Source organism: Sphaeramia orbicularis, chromosome 6, assembly GCF_902148855.1.
Source record: "Sphaeramia orbicularis chromosome 6, fSphaOr1.1, whole genome shotgun sequence".
In the NCBI taxonomy this organism is placed as follows: Eukaryota; Metazoa; Chordata; class Actinopteri; order Kurtiformes; family Apogonidae; genus Sphaeramia; species Sphaeramia orbicularis.
In genome coordinates, this window is record NC_043962.1 from 10,728,694 (window position 1) to 10,750,573 (window position 21,880).

General features: G+C 37.4%; 1 protein-coding gene across 1 annotated transcript in view; it reads right to left on the minus strand.

Moving 5' to 3' along the window:
* Positions 1–1,702: 1,702 nt before the first annotated feature.
* parvaa (parvin, alpha a) overlaps positions 1,703–21,880 on the minus strand; it is a 59,092-nt gene continuing 38,914 nt past the window's right edge. Inside the window, exons 12-13 of the mRNA XM_030135925.1 lie at positions 8,306–8,378; positions 1,703–2,295 (exon numbers count right to left, since the gene is read on the minus strand). Coding sequence (XP_029991785.1) covers positions 2,219–2,295; positions 8,306–8,378 — 150 coding nt within the window. The 3' untranslated portion in view covers positions 1,703–2,218. The remainder of the gene's footprint in view (positions 2,296–8,305; positions 8,379–21,880) is intronic.

Below are 21,880 nucleotides of genomic sequence, written 5' to 3' on the forward strand. Positions count from 1 at the left end.
ATAGTACAGACATGCACATTATGGACGCAACCCGTTGTAACGCCATTTTCGCTATACCGCCAATTTGGCCGTGAACGGAAGTTGGCGGTATAACGAGAGCAGAGTGTAGAATGAAAAATCCAAAACTATTAGAACCTTGACGTGGAATTATTTCAGCTACAAGAAGGATGAAACTGAAACACATGTTCTGTGTCGACAGTCTTGCACCTGTTGCCACGACGAGACAAAACTAACGAAACAAATTAGTTTGAGCATTTACATCGACACCACACAGCCATTATATCCTCCTGAGTATTTTTTCAAATCGCAGCGTTACAAAAAAATCACAATGTCAGTTTTTCCCAGTGTCGTGCAGCCCTTAAAGGCATAGAATCTGTTTTTAAGAGTGAAATGTTCTGCTTCATTAATGTAAATTAATGTCCGGCCGTTATGTCGTCGCCACTAAAAACCTTTCCCATTCACAGACGCTTGAATGGAAATGAAATCACAGTCTGTACAATGTTTTACCTTGAAATATGTTCAAATCCAAAAGCTATTATTGCGGAGCGACGACTCGACAATTTAGGAACCGAACGCACAAACATACATTGTGGAATGCGAGAGAGGAAGTGTCCTATCTGTGTGGGACTGATCTGGGGTCAGATTCAGAATGCTTTCATTAACCTTCTCTAATAGTCTGTCTCAATTTAGCGAAAAAAAAAAAAGAAAAAAAAGAAAATGGTCACTGAGTTCACTTGTCTTCCGATGTGGGATAAACCGGAGTCGCATCTGACCCCCCGTTTTGTTTTGCTGGAAAAAAAAAAAATCCTCTTGGGGAAAAAAAAAAAAAACACATTCAGCCACATTCAGGGAGTGAATGATTTATTGAATGAATAGCATTAAAACATAAATAGACATATGAGAGACCGTTATGTGAAGGCCTTGAGAGCAGAACATAGAGTTTGTTTGTGGGAAAACGTGAAATATATTCAGGCGATTTAATTTACTTGGTGGAATGGAGCGAAATCCGACGCTAATTAAAGAAAATAAATGTTCAGAAATCCTCCAAACAGAAGATTAGAATCAGATAAACATCATTTAACAACAGCTAGATGTACGTTTTGGCTCCTTTTTTTTTTTTTTTTTGGTCAAATATCTTAAACCACAGGTGTCAAACATGCGGCCCGGGGGCCAAATCTGGCCCGCCAAAGGGTCCACTCTGGCCCCTGGGATGAATTTGTGAAATGCAAAAATTACACCGAAAATATGCATCATTTTAGCTCAGGTTCCCAATTTAATCTCCAGTTGGTCAGATCAGTAAAATACTATCAGAATAGCCTATAAATACTCACAATTCCAAATTTTTCTCTTTGTAAATGTAAAAATTTTCATGTCATTTTACTGTATTTACACTAAAACAAAGTAACATTTCACAAAAATGCGAATAACCTGAATAAATATGAACATTTTGAAAGGTCTGAAGTGCAAGTTTTCCCATATTCTGCCTGTTATTAAACATTTTGTGTATTTGTTCATCCACTGGGATCTGTAAGTTGTAATTTACACGTGTAAATGATAAACTGAGACATAATAACGTTAAAATTGCACTTAGTTTTCTTAAGAAATTTCAGTTTGTTCATGCTATTCACATTATTTTAAAGGATAGTTGATAGATGTAAACATTTTGATCGCATAATTTTACTTTTTTCGCTCTAAAACATAGAGGAAAGTTTGGAGTTGACATTATTTATATGTTATTATGTTATTATTTTACTGGTTCGGCCCACTGCAGATCAAATTTAGCTGAACGTGGAACTGAACTAACGTGAGTTTGACACCCCTGTCTTAAAACATTCCAGCCAGAGCTTTAAGACTGTTAAAGTAAAACAAAAAAAGGCACAAAATAAAAAGCATGAAGATAAAATGATGTAGTTGGAAAGCACGTGTATCAAAATGTACAATAAATACAGTTTAACAGTTTCTCTTCGGTATTAAAAGTCACATGTTGCTGATATAAAATATAAAATACAATATCCCCTTTCAAATACTGATTCGGGGAAAAGATACGCAGTCGTCAAACTGAGCTCTAGTTTGTTCCGTTTGGTTAAATAAGTGTGTGAGCGGATGAACGAACGTCTTTGCAGAAATAAAAAGAAACAACCTACAGGGACAGAATGTGATGCGACAGAGGGGATGGAAGCGTACATGTGGTCCGTGGGGTAAGGAACAGCGCCCCCCCTCAGTCTACGTTCCGGTAGCGGGTGAAGAGGTTGTAGAGGACGCGGAGAGTCGACTTCAGGTCACAGTTGACGATGTCTGAGGAAAGAAAGAGGAGGAATGAACCAGGAAAAGACGACATTAAGAGGATAGAGTTTGAGATCTGAAGAACTGTAAAAACCACAGTTCAACACAAGTGATCAAATATAGACGTCTAGGAAAATAAGAGGAGATGAGATACAGTACGCCGAGATAAGATAAGATAAGACAGGGTGAGGGACGATAAGTTAAGATGTAATAAGACACGATAAGCTAAGATAAAATACGATACGGTGAGACATAAGGGACGATAAGTTAAGCTATAATAAGATACGATAAGATAAGATAAAATATGATAAGGTGAGATATAAGGTAAGATAAGTTAAGATGGAATAAGATGCGATAAGCTAAGGCACGATAAGTTAAGATACAATAGGATACGATAAGCTAAGGCACGATAAGCTAAGATATATTAAGATACGATAACCTAAGGTATGATAAGCTAAGATATAATGAGATATGATAAGCTAAGGCACGATAAACTAAGATATAATTTGATACGATAAGCTAAGGCACGATAAGCTAAGATATAATGAGATACGATAAGCTAAGGTACGATAAGCTAAGATATAATGAGATATGATAAGCTAAGGTACAAAAAGCTAAGGTATAATGAGATACGATAAGCTAAGGCATGATAAGCTAAGATATAATGACATACGATAAGCTAAGGCACGATAAACTAAGATATAATTTGATACGATAAGCTAAGGCACGATAAGCTAAGATATAATAAGATACGATAAGATAAGGCACGATAAGCTAAGATAAAATAAGATACAATAAGCTAAGGCACAATAAGTTAAGATACAATAAGATGCAATAAGCTAAGGCACGATAAGTTAAGATATAATAAGATACGATAAGCTAAGGCACGATAAGCTAAGATATAATAAGATACGATAAGCTAAGGCACGATAAGCTAAGATATAATAAGATACGATAAGCTAAGGCACGATAAGCTAAGATATAATAAGATACGATAAGCTAAGGCACGATAAGCTAAGATAAAATAAGATACGATAAGCTAAGGCACGATAAGATAAGATATGATGAGATAAGGTACGATAAGTTAAGATAGGATTAGATACGATAAGCTAAGATACAATATAATAAAGTGAGATATAAAATACGACAAGATAAGCTAAGATACAATAAGATACGATAAGCCAAGATAAAATGTGATAAAATATGATATGATAAGCTAAGGTACGATAAGTTAAGATATAATAAGATACAATAGGCTAAGGTACGATGAGTTAAAATACAATAAGATATGATGCGCTAAGGCACAATAAACTAAGATATAATAAGATACGATAAGCTAAGGTATGATAAACTAAGATATAAAAAGATACGATGAGCCAAGATACTATAAGCAAAGATTTGATAACCTAAGGTACGATAAGCTAAGATATGCTAAAATACAATCTGCTAACATATACGATACAATAAGCTAAAATAAATTTTATTTATTTATTTATTTATAGAGCACTTTTCACAGACAGCAAAGAAGCAAAGATACAATAAGCTAAGAAACCATATGCTTAGTCAAGATATGCTAAGCTAAGATACGATAAGCTAAGATATGAAACATTAACCTAAGATGATAAACTAAGATACGATAAGATGAAATAAACTAAGATACGATAAACTAAGATATAATATGCTAAGCTAAGATAAGCAGAGATATGATATGCTGAGTTAAGATACAATAAAATCAAGATGCAATATGCTAAGCTAAGACATATGATACACCAAGATACAATACGATAAAATAAGCTAAGATATAATATGCTAAGCTAAGCTATGTTTAGCTAAGATATGATATAATACACTAAGCTACAATATGATATGCTAAGCTAAGATACTATAAGATAAGCTGACATAAGACACAAGAAACTATGATATAATGAAATAAGCTAACATAAACTAACACACGATAAGCCTGTATTGATCCTCAGAGCAGGAAATTCAGTCCATCACAGCAGTTGAAATAATACAGAAGGTAAGATTTAAAAAAAAAACAAACAAAAAAAAACAAAGACAAAGCAATAAAAACACAGCAAAGGGCAAAAATACAACTATAAAAGTACATATACTATATACATAGAACTATAAACACAATAAAATATAAGTAGAGTCTAAAGTATGGTACAAGTGAGGACATCTTACAAAATATAAAATATAAAATACCAAGTAAGAAATAGATATAAATATGAGTATATTATATGAATTCCAATCAATTAATTCTGTTTCGTACAACTCAAATTTTTCATGAAGGATATTTCAAAGAAAAAACCCACAGAATTCATGTGGTTTCAACATAAAGGAGGTGTATTTAAATAGGTGCTGTTGTATAATAGCATGTTCTTCCCTTTAAACACAGACGCTCTCCTGTCATTTACACATTCTCAGTAAAAACCATCAAGGCCGTTAAAACTCAAACAGTTTGAAAAACATATTTTTAAAAAAAATTGTAGGAATAAGAACAAAACACAAGCCTTTCTGTTAACGTTCCCTTCAGATTCCACAGCCTTCGAGGGCCATTGAAACCAATTTACAAAGTACTTTTACGCGCCCATTTCCAGAAAAGTTTTCTAAAATGCAATAAAAAAATAAATCTGTCACTTGTTAATTTGCTTGAACCTTTACTTTAATGACAAAAGTATTTTCTTACACTATTTAACTGTTCAGGAACTGAAGAATTAAGACTATTTTGTCCAATCTTGACCAACACAAAACTAAATTTCCTCAACGCTCTAATTCTTCTATTTATGACGTCCAAACATATTCAATAGAAGACACATGTGGACAGCAGCGGGACAGTCCAGAACCAGAACCAGAACCAGAACCAGAACCAGAACCAGAACCAGACCTCTGTGACCATGAAGCCACATGGTTGGACCTGGTGCAGAACTTGTATAATTCCAAGTCTATCGCCCCTTTCTCACCAACATTCCCAGGAACTTTTTTTACCAGGCCTTTATTTACCTGGGTAAAACAATTTCTGGTAATCTGTTAGGGCCGCAACTAATAATGATTTTAATAATCGATTAATCTGTAGATTATTTTAATAACTAATTGATTCATTTGATAAACACTAAAGAAAAGAAGGGGGGGCGGGAGGTATATACGTGGGGGTCCGTTCCATAAGTGCCGCAACTACCTTAACCTCCTCAGACCCAGCTATGGGTTTTCTGTCCAAATTTGTGGACAAGAGTTTCACAACTTTATACAAAAAAAAAGAAGGAAAGAAAACTGTCCACCACAAAGGATATTCCATAAAAATTGCATCTGAAAAACTGTTGCATCATGATGTTTCCAATATAGGCACTTATTTAATAAAAAAACAAAAAAAACTTGTACTTTGCTGACATTTCCTGGGTCTTAGGAGGTTAACTGGCGTGAAACCGAAAACTGAACTTAACTTTGGACGTCCCACTCCTGGCTTCTATGCCTCTCTTTTACCCCGGAGCTTACATAACATTTTCACCCCTTCTAGGCCATATCCTCAGGGGAGCCCAGTGGAGGCCGGAGATGGATGAAAACATTATAATCACGATGATAGTGTCTAACTAGCAAGCAGGCTAAAGTAATCACGACACATAGGCTATCTTAAGATAGGTGTACATTATGTTCCGGTGGCCATGGCAGCCCTGTTTGCCAGAAACATACTGCGCCGTAGGATTTGGGCCACTTTTTTCTCCATATTCAAGTTTTGTCACATAAACAGCGCATTACGTTTCGGCCAAACGGGGCTGCCCGGCATCCGAAGCCTCGGCCAAACTCGTCTGTGTTTTCCTCTGTTACGTGCTCAAGACCCAACAAATCAACTGCTGGATTCGTTGCTAACTCTTTTAAGGATTGATTTGGATCTATTTAATCGATTTGTTGTTGCAGCACTAAAATCTGAGAGGTTTGTGTTTCCACCTAAAAGTTCCTGGAAATTTATTCAAATCAGGTTCAGTTGTTTTGGGTCACTGACTACGTTTTTCCAGCGTATTTGACAAACCCGTTTGATGAGGTCCAGGCTCTTTGGAGTGTATTTGCTGAATATACTCTTCAGTGTATTAAGATAAACAGTGTACTTGTAGCAGCTCAACAGAATGTATTTGGTAAATGGACGTCATCGTTGTCGTTCACTTCTCGTAGCTTCTCTTCTTTTGTTCCATTTCCCAAATGATCAGAACACAAATGAAGTGAATCTCATAGAAAAGGAATAAACTAATTTGCAGCTGCGCACTGACTGAAACATTATGGGTGAATGTAAGTGTGGAACGCTGCGAGTGTGTTCGACCAGTCAGTGCTGTTCACCACACAGCCCCGCCCCCAAGAATTCTGGGGAATCTGAAAAGTCCCACCCCCTTATTAGTAAGTCCCATGGTTCCATGGTAGTTTTGGCAGTTAAACTTTGACTGAGTGAACAGACCAGTTTCTTATTGCATTTTAGAAAATTTCCTTTAAACGTGTTTTTTACCCCGCCACCCGATGGGGAGGCAAGGGGTATGGTTTTTAATTCAGCTTGTTTGTTTGTTTGTTAACACTCTAGCAGCAAAACCATTGGTTGAATTCATACCAAACTGGGTTTATAGATTACCAGTGACCAAGAATAGATGTCATTACATTTTGGGAAAAACAGGTCAAAGTTCACATTTTTTATGATTTAAAAAAAAAAAAAATTTTCTCCCATTTCCTTATAATGAGGTAAATTTCACATAAAAACATCAATTTTGTTTCAATTTACCTAAGACATGGCACATATATAGAGGTAATTGATATGTTGACATCAGCACATGCACAGACATGATGACATCAGGTGGATCGATGCCAAAATAAGCTACAATATGAATGAGGGGCGGGGCCTGGAACCACTTGTTTTTAATGGATATTAAGTGTTTGATACATTTTTGTACTGTCATCATTTTGTGTTAAATACATTAGTTTCTACAGGGTGTCCCATAAGTCTCCATACATAGGAGACATAATACATATGGTTCTAACATGTATTTCTTTATATTTCTTCTTTATAGTTCTTCAGCAGTGGAGGACACACATTGAAATGTGTTCCCGACAAAATGGCAGTCATATAGAGCATATTATATAAATAAAAATGGTTTATGTCAAGAAATGTTTATTTTTCCTGGGTATGGAGACTTATGGGACACCCTGTACAATAAAACTTTTGTGAATATAGGTGTCGAGGCCCAAAATGGACTCTGGCCCGATTCAGAATCGGGCCGGCCCAGAATGGAATTCTATTCTAGGCCGGCCTAAAATGGAATCCTGCTGCTATAATGTTATTTTTATACCATATTTAATGCAAATGATCTAAATTATTACAAAATCAATACATGGAATTTGCAAATATGTGAAAAAAAAATGAAACAAACAACATTTTAATTGTAAACTATAATACACTTTATTTACAAATAGAACCTAGTGGTACTCCCCACCAATATATGGTACAGTGAAATCGACTGAAATTGACAATAGTTACTCAAGGTATGTAAGACTGAAAATGTAAAATTATGACAAATTATGGAATTATGGATCATTTGCATTAAACATGGTATAAAAATAACATTATAGCAGCAGGATTCCATTTTAGGCCGGCCTAGAATAGAATTCCATTCTGGGCCGGCCCGATTCTGAATCGGGCCTGATTCCGTTTTGGGCCTCGACATAAGTATGCTATACCTTTTTAGAAAGCTTAGATTCTCCTCAACGGAGTCATTAAATTTATTTCACAGGATTCCTGGGCAGTCAAACATAATTAGTTAAAGAATCACCTGGATAGTGAGTTCAGTTTATATTTTCAGTTCTAAGCTTTAGTGAAAATTAACAAAAATTATGTACAAGGAACAGGTTAAAGTGAAACAGATTTCAATAATTTCAGCATGAATCCTGAAAATTTAAAAGATATCTCTAACTAGATTCTGGTATCTTCCTTTGTGCATCTTTACTCACACCATTTTCAGTTATTAACACATTAAATGTTGTGTCCTACCCTCTGGTCTGGGCTTCGGTCTCTCCAAACCTCCATCCTGCATCAGTTCAAAGGAGAAGGAGACGTTGTGAACCTGCAGAACAAATGGAGGAAACATGTTAGCGTTGTGTTGACACACACCATCCAAACCACACACACACACACACACACACACACACACACACACACACACACACACAGTATAAACCTGACAGATACAGGCACAGGTGGACAAACCTGCACACAAACACACACAACACCTCGGTGATAAGAGAATGTGAAAACCGGTCGCTAAATCCCACAATGCGCTGAGGGTCGATTCAATCGTGCTGCCACAGCTTCCTGTGTCTGCAAACACAACGCGGCTGTGCGCTGTAAGAACATAAGCCTCCAGCAGCTGCACAAACACTCACTTATCAATACATACATGTACAGTGTCTCTTCTACAGCTCCCACTCCAAGACACTCACACTGTCATCAGTCATTAATAATAATAATAATAATAATAATCTTTATTTATATAGCACTTTTCATACATTAAAAACTGTAGCACAAAGTGCTTTACATATCAGTTTAAAAATCAGTACCACCCCCCACCCACACCCACCCACTCACCCGCACACACACACACACACACACACACACACATATACATGCAAACCCACAAGCTCACACATACTTAAGAAGACTGACTGAGCACGGGTAGACCAGAACAAAAATGTACAAGTAAAGGTAAAAGATCAATTTAGGAGGCGCTGTCTCAGGGAGCCATCCGCACCAGGAGGCAGCCGCCGACCCCGGCGACCAGGCACCAGCAACACAGCCCCGCATCCCAACTAGCGGGAGAGGGCCAACTGGGACCCCCACCCACCAGAAAGGAGCGGACCCCAGTGAGAGAAGGCGCCACAGCCCCCGGAGTCCACAGCCGTTGACATTAGACCCAGTTCATAGGAGGATGTCGCAGAATGTGGACAAACGACAAACACAAGCTCAGATCACACTGATACTGTCACTGAAATGAGGAGGAACTTATGAGGCTTTGTTTGTGAGTTACAGGGATGAGTGATGCAGACATCCAACATGGTGGGTTACTGGAAGTTATGGACAGAAAACCTTTTCACGTTGACCAATGAACGGTGAAATTATGTGGATATCTGCCTGAGACCCTGCAATGCATTTTTATCCTCGGTAGGGTACAAGAGTTTCACAGCTTTACAAAAAAAATGCTGTCCACTGCAAAAAATATGCCATAAAAAAAAGAAAAATGTATCTGAAAAAACTGTTGCATCCTGCTGTTTTCAATCAAGGCAATTATTTGATCAAGGTCTTTTTTATTTTCAATTTTCTTTTTTTTTTTTTTTAGTTTTGTTTTTATTGGACAAGGAGAAAGATATCTCTGCATCAACATTCATACATATGATATCCATTAGAGTCCTTTTGGTTTTTCTTATTTTATACATTCAACAGTGTCAAAAAAAACAAAAAAACCCTGAACTGGGTGCTTACAGTTTTGGTACTTCTCACTAAAAAAAAAGACAATCACCGTTTTCAATACCTCTGGGTTCTTTAAACATTACACTATTATGCAAAAGTAAAACATTCGCAAAAAGTAAATACAGGGAGATTGTAAACAAGAAATTCTTAGAGGACTGATACAAATTCTGGGCGGCTAGAGGATACAAATTTAATCCATTTGTCCCAAATATGGTAAAATTTATCCCTCTGGATTCTGATAGAGTAAGTCAATTTTTCCATTTTGAAAATTTGCAAGACGGTGTCGTACCAGTCTTCTAATGTTGGTGGAGCTGGCTTTAGCCACTTTCTTGTAATCAATTTCTTGCTGGCTGCTAAAAGCGCCTGTAATAATTTTGTATCCTCCCACCGTTCTAGTACTGAGACATCACCGAGATATAAATTTACAAAGTTATAAGGAACATGAATCTTGAAGACCGATATTAAAGTCCCATGAATATCCCTCCAGTACTGGTGCATCTTGTTTATTTTCAATTTTCAAATGCAAAACAAGCAACATACAACTTGGACAGGAAATAATTGTATCCAGTTCCTATCCACCTGCCCTCCCACCCACCCCAAGTACTGGACCTTTGTTAAATGTATATACAGCCAGACATAATATACTTATGTACAAAAGTATATAAATCCCCTTCAAACAAAATGCATGTACAGACACATATATACACATATACATATACATACTCGCATATCTGTAAGTTCACATATACTTAAATAAATAAGGGGAAAGAAGGTTAAAAATAAACAAATTTAAATAAATAAATACAGCAAAAAGGTACACAGATATTGGAGTTACATGGATATGTTGGTAGCTTCCATACCGACTACAAACCTGATAAATGGCCGCCAAGTGGTGTAGAATTTTTTGGTGGAACCCCTAATGGTATATCTAATTTTTTCAAGATGAATATGATGCATAACCTCTCTGATCCACTGTCCATTTGTGTGTGTGTGTGTGTAATGCCCGCTTAAAGGAGCATCCACAAGGCAATTGTTTAATGCAAAAAAAAGCCAGAACTTTTACTTACTGGGTCTCTGGAGGTTTAATCAAGTAGAAAACAGGTTAAAATATGAAACAGGACAAACACTCTCAAGTAGCTGAAGCTGACAGACATAAATATACATGCAGTCATCAATGATTGCATCGAATTATATAGTCTGACAAAAATACAGCTGTGGCCAAAAGTTTCAGTTCAGTTCAGTTCATTTCAAATATGCAATAAAAATAAACAAAATAATCCTACATTAGCGGCTAGAAATAAAACAGATTTCAACACGAAAACTTCGAACAATATATAATGACTTGACTCACATATTCAAAAATAAGACCAGTGTCTCTGTATCTCATGTTCTATCAAGAATCAGTAACAAGTTGAATGTGTCAGGTTGTCAGGTTCTGTCTCTATGTTAAAGTCCTGTGGTCTTCAAGGAGATCGATCTGTCAATAGAAGTGGGCGGTACTTTCACTGGAGGAGAACTCAACTAAATCAATAAAAGTCCATATATGACTTCCTATTAGTCTGCACGATATTGGAAAAACTGACATTGCTATTTTTTTAACCCTGCGATATGAAAAAATACTCAGGAGGCTACAATAGCTGTGTGGCAACTTCGTAAATAGTAAAACAAATTCGTTGTTTGCTCTCGTTGTGGCGACAGGTGTAAGACACTGTCGACATAGAACACGTGCTTCAGTATCATCCTTCTAGCAGCTGAAATAATTCCAGATAACTGATGTTGCTTTTCTTTTTGGCACCAAGTTTTCTCTCTTTTTTTTTCATTAAATCTTTATTGAGTGAGGTAGAGTATACAGACAATGTATACAACAAGAAAATAACAAGTTTGCCAGGGGGAATACACTACAATGTCCAAATCAGAGCAAATACTGATGGTTTTTATAGCCTTTTTGTTTCCAGCTTTATCTAACAGCTTTAAATAAAGTTCAACATCTTTCAAAAAATAAATATTTGGTTTTGTGTTACAGAACTTACATTTGTGAACGAAAAATTTAGCAAGTTAGAGAAATGAATTAATTATAAAAAAAAAATTTCTTTCCTTTTTGGGGTATCTACAATAAAATAATGTTACGGTGATTTTCTCTTGTTCGTTGCTCATTTTTCAATGTTGTTACCTGCGACTTACTCCAAACTGAATAAGAACATTTGTGATTGGTGGATCGCTGCGTGCAGTGTGTGTCAGGTACCCAGGTTGAAACATTGAGTTCATTTGCCTCCTACATTGCAGGACCTGTGATGTGACTACTGTGCACACGTACATTGCGATGACGATGCTCAAATGATATATTGTGCAGCTTTCCGTCCTATCAGTGCTCAATAGTAACTATATTGATATCTGTAACCATTTGCATGTTATAAACCATCAAAATATGGACCATTATAAGTAAAGGCAAATGTTAAATATTCCAAAAAAAATTTGGTAAAAATTCTAAAATCAAAAAATCTCAAAACTGTGAACACAGGAAGTGAACTAATAAAGGAACAGAGAGTTTCGTCAGAGAAGATGTTTGAAGAAATTGTTGAGGACAATAGTCGTTCTTCCGTTGACCCTCAAATTGTGCGAATCTAAATTGCGCATAAAAATTTGTCTAATGGAAAAATAACAATTTCACCAAAACTCTATTAAAAGTTTTTGTGCTGGCAGGAGGTGGTTTTTCGGGCGTAGTGCAAATGGTATATCACTTCAAACTGCAATGGAAAGACCTTTTTATGCAACTAGGGTCATGTGAATAAAAACAAAACAGATGTTGACGGACGTTACAACAAGTGAAGAATAAGTGTTTTAAAAGAAACATGGCGCAGTATGTGTGGACACACTAGGAAACGGAATGATTTTTTAATTTAGTACAGGATAGAGGGGTAACATATAATAATAATGAATATATCTGTAAATCAACATGATGTTTACGTTCGTCGCCATGTTTATGGAACGATTTCTCGTGTCATCTCGCGATAAAACAAATCATCGCATTAGTGATTTAATGGAAAAATCGACATTATGCACTTCTGGTTTTTTTTGACATTTAGTAAATATTGGTAAAGTTTTGCGCAGATGTCCAATGGAAAAGCAACTACTGACAAAGAAAATGACAAACAATGACGAAAATGACGACGATGACAACGGCTAAGATGGCAAAGGTGAAGACGACAATGGGGAAGACGGCGAAAATGACACTGGACACCGCACCTTCACAACAGCTCAAAGCCTATCAGCCGGTGAAATAAAAAGGAGTGGGTAAACTTATTTAACTGGGTTTGAGTTTTGGGAATGACACAATGAAAAAAATGAATTGGTTTGAAAAGATGTAATGAAGCAAAACTGCTGTAAAAGCCCAAGCAGGACTGAATATTTGACTGATTTAGAATAATAACCCGAGCACAAACACAGACCTGTCGGGTTAAAAACTGACAGTGACATTTAAAGCCAACGTTGAAAATGATAAAACCTACAGGAGAGGGATCCCCATAGTAGGGCACATGTTTTCTATTCTGCGTCCAGTGTTTGTGTGTGTACATCCTGCTGTGAAAGTACTAAAAGCTGTGGATGTATTGTGTGAGAAGTCTGACCTCAGCCATGTAACACCAAGAAAAAGAACAGGAGGAGAAAGAGCCTGACGTGGAGACGAGCTGAGCACAAGCACCAGTGGTTTCTAGGTGCCTTGTGCTACTTTTCAGAGCCCACCCCTGGTGTAGCATCGATAGGCCTCTGGGCGCACACACACACACATACACACACACACACCAACACACACACACAAAGTAATAGAGCTGAGCCCCTAAGCCACTTCAGTGTTTCCCTGTGCAATAGGAGATTACAGATGCTGTGGGGCTGCTGCCTGTTCTTCCGGGCCAGGAGTGCGTGTGTGTGTTAACAGTTGTGTACACTGTCGCGTTGATGCTCGTTCTGTTTTTTTTTTTTTTTTTTTTGCGGCTTGGCAAGGGCGGCTGGCCAAGACCCAGACAAAAGGCTACTGTGGCGTCTCTGCAGATCGCCTGTTCAGAATGCCGTAGTACTGCAGAGGAGGGATGGCTGTGCATTGAATGGGCTCCGGGGAAAAAACGGGCGGCGTTTGTCGAGAACCTGGCTTCGACAGCGCGAGGCTCCTCAGAAATGGAGTATTGATTTAAGAGTGTTACTTAAACCACGGGTCAGGACCGCAGATGGGTCGCTGCCCTGCTCGTACGGATCCGAGGGAAAATGTCTGAAGTACGAGTGCGTTCCGGCGCTTTAACCTGCTGCTCTGACGCACAGGAGGAAAATGTGGGAAAGTGTTTTTTTTTTGTAAAATGATGTTCAGTTACAGGTGAACCTTCCTTTTACGTGTCACATAACATGTGAAAGGCAACGAATCAGATATAAAGACAAGGAATCACAGCAACACACACATATACAGATAGTGTATAAAGGACTGGTATTTATGCTCGACTACACACACACGCACACACACACACACACACACACACACACACACACACACCAAGGACATAAACTCTACTAAACACTATTAAGAGTGAACACTTCAGTCTCATTTCCTGTTTCAACATAAATCTACTTTATCTTTTCAGTAAATTTACTAAAATCAGTTTCTTTAAATTGTATTTTATTACAGTTTGATGTTTTCTCTGCATTTTGACGCTTCTGTTTTTTAAACAAGTCTTCGTGCACTTTTTAACCTTTTACTGAAGTTTACCATTTGTTTCTATTTATTACAGTTTGACATTTTCTCTTCAGGTTAATGCTGCTGTTTGTTTTCTAAATAAGTCTTTATGCACTTTAACCTTTTACTGAAGTCTTCTAGTGACTACAGTTTGACTTTTTTTTTGTCCTGGTATCTTAATTTATTTAATATTTTATTTTTATCTGAGTCCAGATCAGTCTCTATAGCTGCTTTCAGACCAACCAGTCCAGTGTCGGAGCCAGTTCCTGCACCGGTTACACTGGGAACCAAAGTGTTTGCCAGTGAACAGCCCTTGTTCATATCATTATGCAAAACCCATGACGTGTCAACTTCAGAGGGCTTCACCCCCAAAACAAAACAAAAAAAAAAGCCCATACGAAAGCGGATGTGTTCACGGCAGAGAAAATAACAACAGTGCTATGGATCACATCGACTACCTGCAAACATTTGTACTCTGTACTCCACACTGTGTTGATAATTTGCTCTGCTGTGCGGTGGAACCCAGCCATTACCATTTCTCAGTCAGTTCAGCAGATACTTTACTTTTTCTAGTACTGCTGTCTACCTGCTACTGGAAATCTGTAGACGTCCAAATCACAAGCAAATATTTTGTCTCCTCCGCCGACCACTGCACAATTTTCTTCTCACTTTCTCGGCCATTTTCCACACTCACGTTGTCTTGTTATCTCCACCAGGAGGTATTGTGATCACTTTGCTTTGTGTGTTCGTTTGTTTGTTTGTTAGCCACTTTACAGAAAAACTATTCCAACCATCTTAACCAAATCTTACCCACAGATAGGCCTAGGCCCTGGGACCAACCCATTAAATTTTGGGCCAAGTAGGCCAAAGTTCAAGGTCACAGCAAGGTCACAAAACCTCAAATTTTCCTATCTGTCATCATTGAGCAATTTTTGAAAATTCATAAAAAATTCAAAACGACTCCGATTAGCCTCCAATTTGATCCACCCGTAGCTTATAACAATATCTTATATCTGGCGCAAAATTGTCCACAACCACTGTGGAATGTGGACTCTGTGGACATTTCAATTTAACATTGAAAATCCCATTTACGACACATTTTTCATTATAACTCAACAAATATTGACTGGAATTTAATATAATTTGACATAAACTTGACTGGTACCAAGCTTCAACTTTGTACTTTGTCTATTTGCTTGTCCATTTGTCTGTCTGTCTGTGTGCAAGATAATTTAAAAAATTATGGATGGATTTGGATGAAATTTTCAGGAAATGTTGATACTGGCACAAGGAACAAATGATTACATTTTGGTGGTGATTGGGGGGGGGGGGGGGCACTGATCTGCCTTGGTGGAGGTCTGTGCTCTCCGAGTGCTTTCCTAGGTTTGTTTATTTTTCCGCTTCTGACTTGGATCAACCTGGTGACATTCACTCATGTCATCACGGTACGCTGACAAAAAAATAGTTTTACTTGGTGCTTGTCGGGAACCAATTTTTCGGTTCCTGAACGTTCAAATTTTCGGTGTAAACACATCGGCCGGTTTGAGATTGGGTGTGGGAACCACCACTGGCACAGTTCTCTGCTGGTCTGAAAACAGCTTATGAGTACTTGCTCATGTGCATTTGTATTGCCCTCTGTGTCTGTGTTTTGTTTTTATTTTAATGTTGTATAAAGCAGATGCCCTCTCCTGTGACTGCAGAACAAATCTACCTGCAGATACTGAAACAGACAATCATTCTCTGCTTGTTGCTGTAAAATCAACAAAATATGTCACAGAGAAAAGACTGCACCTAGAGATTAGCAGCATGAACGCAACGTAACCAAGGATACCGCACCCCTCCTCCAATCTACACATCCACGCAGTAGGTAAAGCATAACTTAACAGGTACAAATAAAGTTACCTTGAGACCTTGATCTACTTCTTCAGTCCACATTTACTGTATCGTTTGTGACTAATGACTAAAGCTACTGTAGATTTTATGTATGATGTACAGATTGGATGGCACTTTTAAATTTTGTTGTACTGTGGTGTCAAAAAGTCAGTATTTTAATCAAAAGTATTCAATTTGTATTCAAAAGTATTTAACCTGTATTCATTTGCATGGCAGAAGTTATTCTTAGTGTAATGTGTAGATTGTACCAGAGTAGCTGACTTTTTTTCCTGGGAGACCCACAAAAGAACGAACACGTGTAGCCATCGAATGAACACGTGAATTTATGGAAAGTTACAAAACAGGGCAGGCAGAAAGAACATGTGAGCTCATGGAAAGCTTTGGGAAATGTGGTGTACGAAAGAAGTACATGTGAGTGGAAATTTTGGACATTCTAGGAAATTATTTACATATTCTGGGAAAAAGTTACATATTGATATATGATAAACTAATACTGGGAATTAGTTGCTTATGTATATGTTTTGACCAATCCTGACAGACACCAAAAAGACCTTACCCTATTGGAGACAAGCTAAAAAGGGGGGTTACCGACGTGACTAGATTAATGTTCAAAATATGATAAAAAAAATGGTTATGGTTTGTAGCTAAACCCAACCTACTTTTGACGATATAAAAGTGGTCTCCCAGAGTGGAAAAGTCAGTTGTTTTCTGCAGATATCAACTCAGTGTTTATTTTATGCATGAATAAACACTTTACACGGCTCAAATTCTGCTCGAGCTCCGATTTTGACTTGACTCTGTGTGCATTTACCGTACTTTCCGGGCTATAAGGCGCACTGGAATATAAGCGGCACCTGACTATAAGCCGCGGGTGACTTTACGTTGCACCTGACTATAAGCCACAGGTGTCCACGTTGTGACATGAGATATTTACACAGAACGACGGTAAACAGAAAGATTATTTAAATATTTATTTCCATACCTTAACTACTGTTTTCCAAACTGTGCCTGTAACACGGCAGTAAAACGGCAGGAACATGACTGGTTAAAAAACCCAGAAAAGTCACTGATCTCTAGCTTCATCTTCCTTCTGCTCATTGAAACCACTGCAGTCGTGTTCTTCAGTGTTGGAGTTGAACATCCTCAGAAAGGCTCCGTCACACTCCTTCTACGTCTCTCCTCCATTGTTGCTCAATGGCACTTCCATGCTGCAGCTCTATTTCCTTCTTGGACAGATACATCGATTACTTTTAACTTAAAAGCTGCATCATATGCATTTCTTCGTGTGTTTTCCATGATGAGGGTTTGTGCATGACACGCAAAATGACTGTTAAAAGTTCAGATTAAAGCTTCTCCTCTTCATCACCTCCTCCACCCGTCTGTCTCAGTTTTGCGCTTCCTGCTAGAGCGCCCCCTGGTGGTCGTTAGCCCGTATAAAACTATACTCGAGCTGCACCGCAGTATAAGCCGCAGGGTTCAAAACGAGAAAAAAGTAGCGGCTTATAGCCCGGAAAGTACGGTACTTGATGAAGCTCCGCTACATAGATTAGGGAGGACAGAGACATAAATTCAACATGCCAGAGTACAGTATGGAAGAGCGTCAAAGGGACTAAAGACGTCTCCCATCTGCGGCAGTAAATTTTACACGACAGTACCTGTTACAATGATAATAAAGATATTCTATTTTATTCTATTCTAATGGAAGTAAACATAGCTTTGTCATCTAACAGCAACGTGATCAACTAAAAGCCTACATTATATTTCATTGTTTTCATCACGTTTTCTTGATGAATGAGAAGTCAGGCTGCACTCATTTTACTTACTGTGATGTATTTGTTACAGGTTCACTCACATAAAACAAATCGTTCAGACTGAAATGAATAAAATGAGGAAAAATAAGCAATAAATTATATATTCAGACACTACAGGTTTTGGTCTTTTTGCTCCAAATCCAAACCCAAAGTGATGAAAGATTAGCATCACATTTCTTTGAGCTATTGATCAATTTTTATTTTTCTTTTCCTCTAACCAATTATTAGGTTGTAGAATACAGGGTTGAAGGTATACACTGAATAAAGTTTAGGATGAAAATGTGATACGAACTTCACTTTTGAGAACTTTGTTATTCTTGCAAAAAAAAAGACGTTAATTTTTTTGTCCATCCGTGACGCTGTAGTTTTTGATATTTTTCATTTAAAAATATTTGAAACTAAATTGTGCCCTCTGAGTATATTTAAGATGGCATTTAGACCTTTCCAATTATGTGTAATATTTGTCTTAAACGTCTGGTTCAAAAGGTATGAATAGAACAGTAGTGGGTGGTCCATCTGTGATGTCTTTGACCTCGCCCAAATGTAACTAATATGTGGGTATCAGTGTCACAGATGCACACACACATCCTTATCTTTCACATATGTGACATACGGCGCTGAACATTTTAAACATTAACCCCTTATGACCTACCATATAACAACTCCACCAGAGCGTATCTTTACATTTTTATAAGCTGCAGAGCCATTTTTTGCCATATTTTACTAATATTTTTTGTAATAAATTGCTAAAAGGTGCAATAAACCACACATATTTTCCTATATATAGAAATGCCATAGCTGTATCCCTCAAAATTGTAAATGTAAAAAAGATCCTTTAAATCCACAAGTAAAACGACATCACTTCCTGTTGTCACAGGTAGTGACACACAAGAAAACTACTGGATATTTCAGGCTCTCTTTTCTTCTGATACAACCAGAAAATGCAGGAAATATGTGCATAGCCTTAAAAGACATACAAAAAAATGGAACTAAATGGGTTCTAAAGGTTAAAATCAGCATTTAGTGTGACCTTTGACCCCATGACAAGAAGCAGCGAAAACCATTAGAAACATTTGGCATGTGTTGAATGAAACCTGGAATAAAAAAGTCAGAAAGTGAATGCCAAAAATGTCATATTGTCTGAACAAAAGAATTAAAGACATGTTAAATGTAAAAGGAAGGTCACACTAAATACGACCACTTTGGTTTATAGAAGCTGTTTTTTTTTCCACTGACACGTTTGTTTTTACTGCTGCGTTTTTACCGTCTTTAATCCTTTTGTTCAGACAGTACGAAATTTTTGCCATTCACGTTCTGACTTTTTTATTCCAGGTTTCATTCAACACATGCCAAATGTTTCTAATGGCTTTTCTTGCTTCTTGTCACGGGGTCAGAGGTCACACTAAATACTGACTTTAACCTTTAGAACCCATTTAGTTCCATTTTTTGTGTGTGTTTTAAGGCTGTGCACATATTTCCTGTATGTTCTTGATGTATCTGAAGAAAAGAGACTGAGAAGTAAATATGCATGTTCATTTCAATGCTGCAAAAACATCAAATCTAAAGGCCGCTGAAAACCTTTGCACAGTTCTGTATATTCCAACGATCAGATCTATAAGACACCCGCGGTCTGGATTATAATGCTTTTGTTGTGTGTGTTTTTTCCTAGTTATCTGTAAACAAATCAGTGGAAGGAACCAGCGCTCTGGGACATGCAACTCCTCCAGTTTTATGTGCAATAAGAATTCTTATTCTGTCTTATTTAGTTGCAGTTCTACAGGCATTTACACATAGATAAGCAAATGGGAGAGCAGACACTTCCAAAGGTAAAAAAAAAAGGAAAAAAAACCCAAAAAGAGTAAATGTCTCCAACTGGTAAAGTTAAAGTACGCCAAAATTCATAAATACTCACCAGAATGAAGAATTGTGAAATTACATTCTCAATAACATTTGCCATTTTGAGTAAGATGCACCTAGTATTGTAGTGACACGAGGAATTCACTGCCAGATTTGCAGTTTAACGTCGTATTGACACAACACTGGAATAACAAGGGGATTAGGAAAGTAACCCCCAACGTCTGTGTTTCATGTGTTGCATTCACACAAGATAAGCCAAGTCTGTTTTTTTTTTTTTAAACTTTAATTTACTGACTATACTCCATGGTTTTGATGTCAAGGTTTACCACCTACACAAAGGGGTGTGTACTGGTGAGAATCTGGTGATACGATACAAATCACAATACTAGGATCACGATAAAATATATCATGATACTATGAACAAGGTGATATTTTTGGTTTGTTTTATTCTTTTTTTTTTTTTTCTTTTTTAAAATATTATTTCCTGGAAAAATGTAATTACACCAGAAATATGCACAAATACTAAATACATTTTTATTTGATCAGAATAAGATCTAATGCTATACCACAAAACTTTCCTCTGTAAAAACTTTAAGTGCGGGATTTGGATAAATAACGTTTTAACATCTGGCTTTACAAGTACAAACACACACACACAATAACAAACAAGAAAAAATTAGTAACAATAAAATCATGTTTTAGAAACATCACAGTTTAAGATCTTGCTCTAAATGTAAAGTGTCATGAGAGAACTTTTGTTATGATGTGGTGCCATATACAGGGTTCCTACAGGTTTCTACAAGTTAAATTTAAGACTTTTTAAGACCCTGTGGGAACCCTGCACATAAATATGATTTGATTACCTCCGCCAAGGAGGTTATGTTTTTGCCAGGGTTTGTTTGTTTGTTTGTCTGTTTGTTTGTTTGTTTGTCTGTCCGTTAGTGTGCAACATAACTCAAAAAGTTATGGACAGATTTGGATGAAATTTTCAGGGTTTGTTGGAAATGGGATAAGGAAGAAATGATTAAATTTTGGTGGTGATCGGGGGTGGGGGGGCCCACGGGGGGGGGGGGGGGGGGGCACTGATCAGCCTTGGCGGAGGTCTGCGCTCTCCGAGTGCTTCTAGTTTGATCTGTGTTTGCTGAAATAGGCAAGGTAACTTGTGGGAGCCTTTTTTTTTTTACCTTAAAATTAAACTAGCGCATTGACCCGTGGGAAATCCACAGGTTCTAGCTGAGCAAAGTTTACTGGTGTAATACACAGATTAAGAAAAAATATAATGGCCCTGATTTTGTTTTGTATTGAAATCAAAAGTAACAGATAAGAATGCATGCATAGTTACCTTATATATTTGTTTGAAAGGGATTTACATCATTACTGTATGACTTCATCACATTCACATGAGTTGATGACTTGATTAAGTTTACTGGTGTAACAAACAGATTAGGAAGAAATAGAACGGGCCTCATTTAGTTTTGTATTGACATCGACGTGGACCAGAGACTGTACATGATGGTTTGTGAATTTTACTATTCCCGGTAGCAAGTGAAGGCAGCATAGGACTTTTACACAGGACTAAACATGGAGGAGGCAAACGTTAGTGGGCCAGGTCTAATAGGGGACTGGCAGAGTGGAACCGGGCCACAGTAAGAATCAGGCCAACTGCAAACCCCCCCCCCCCCCCAGTTTGCTGCTGTGAATGGACTCGTCTGTGGGCCGCTTGTAAACCCATTGTAATTTTAAAAAGTAATAGCTCCAAAAGTATCATCAATATCAATGTGTAGTTCTCACCTTTCTGATCCTTGACCCAAAACACATAAGTACACC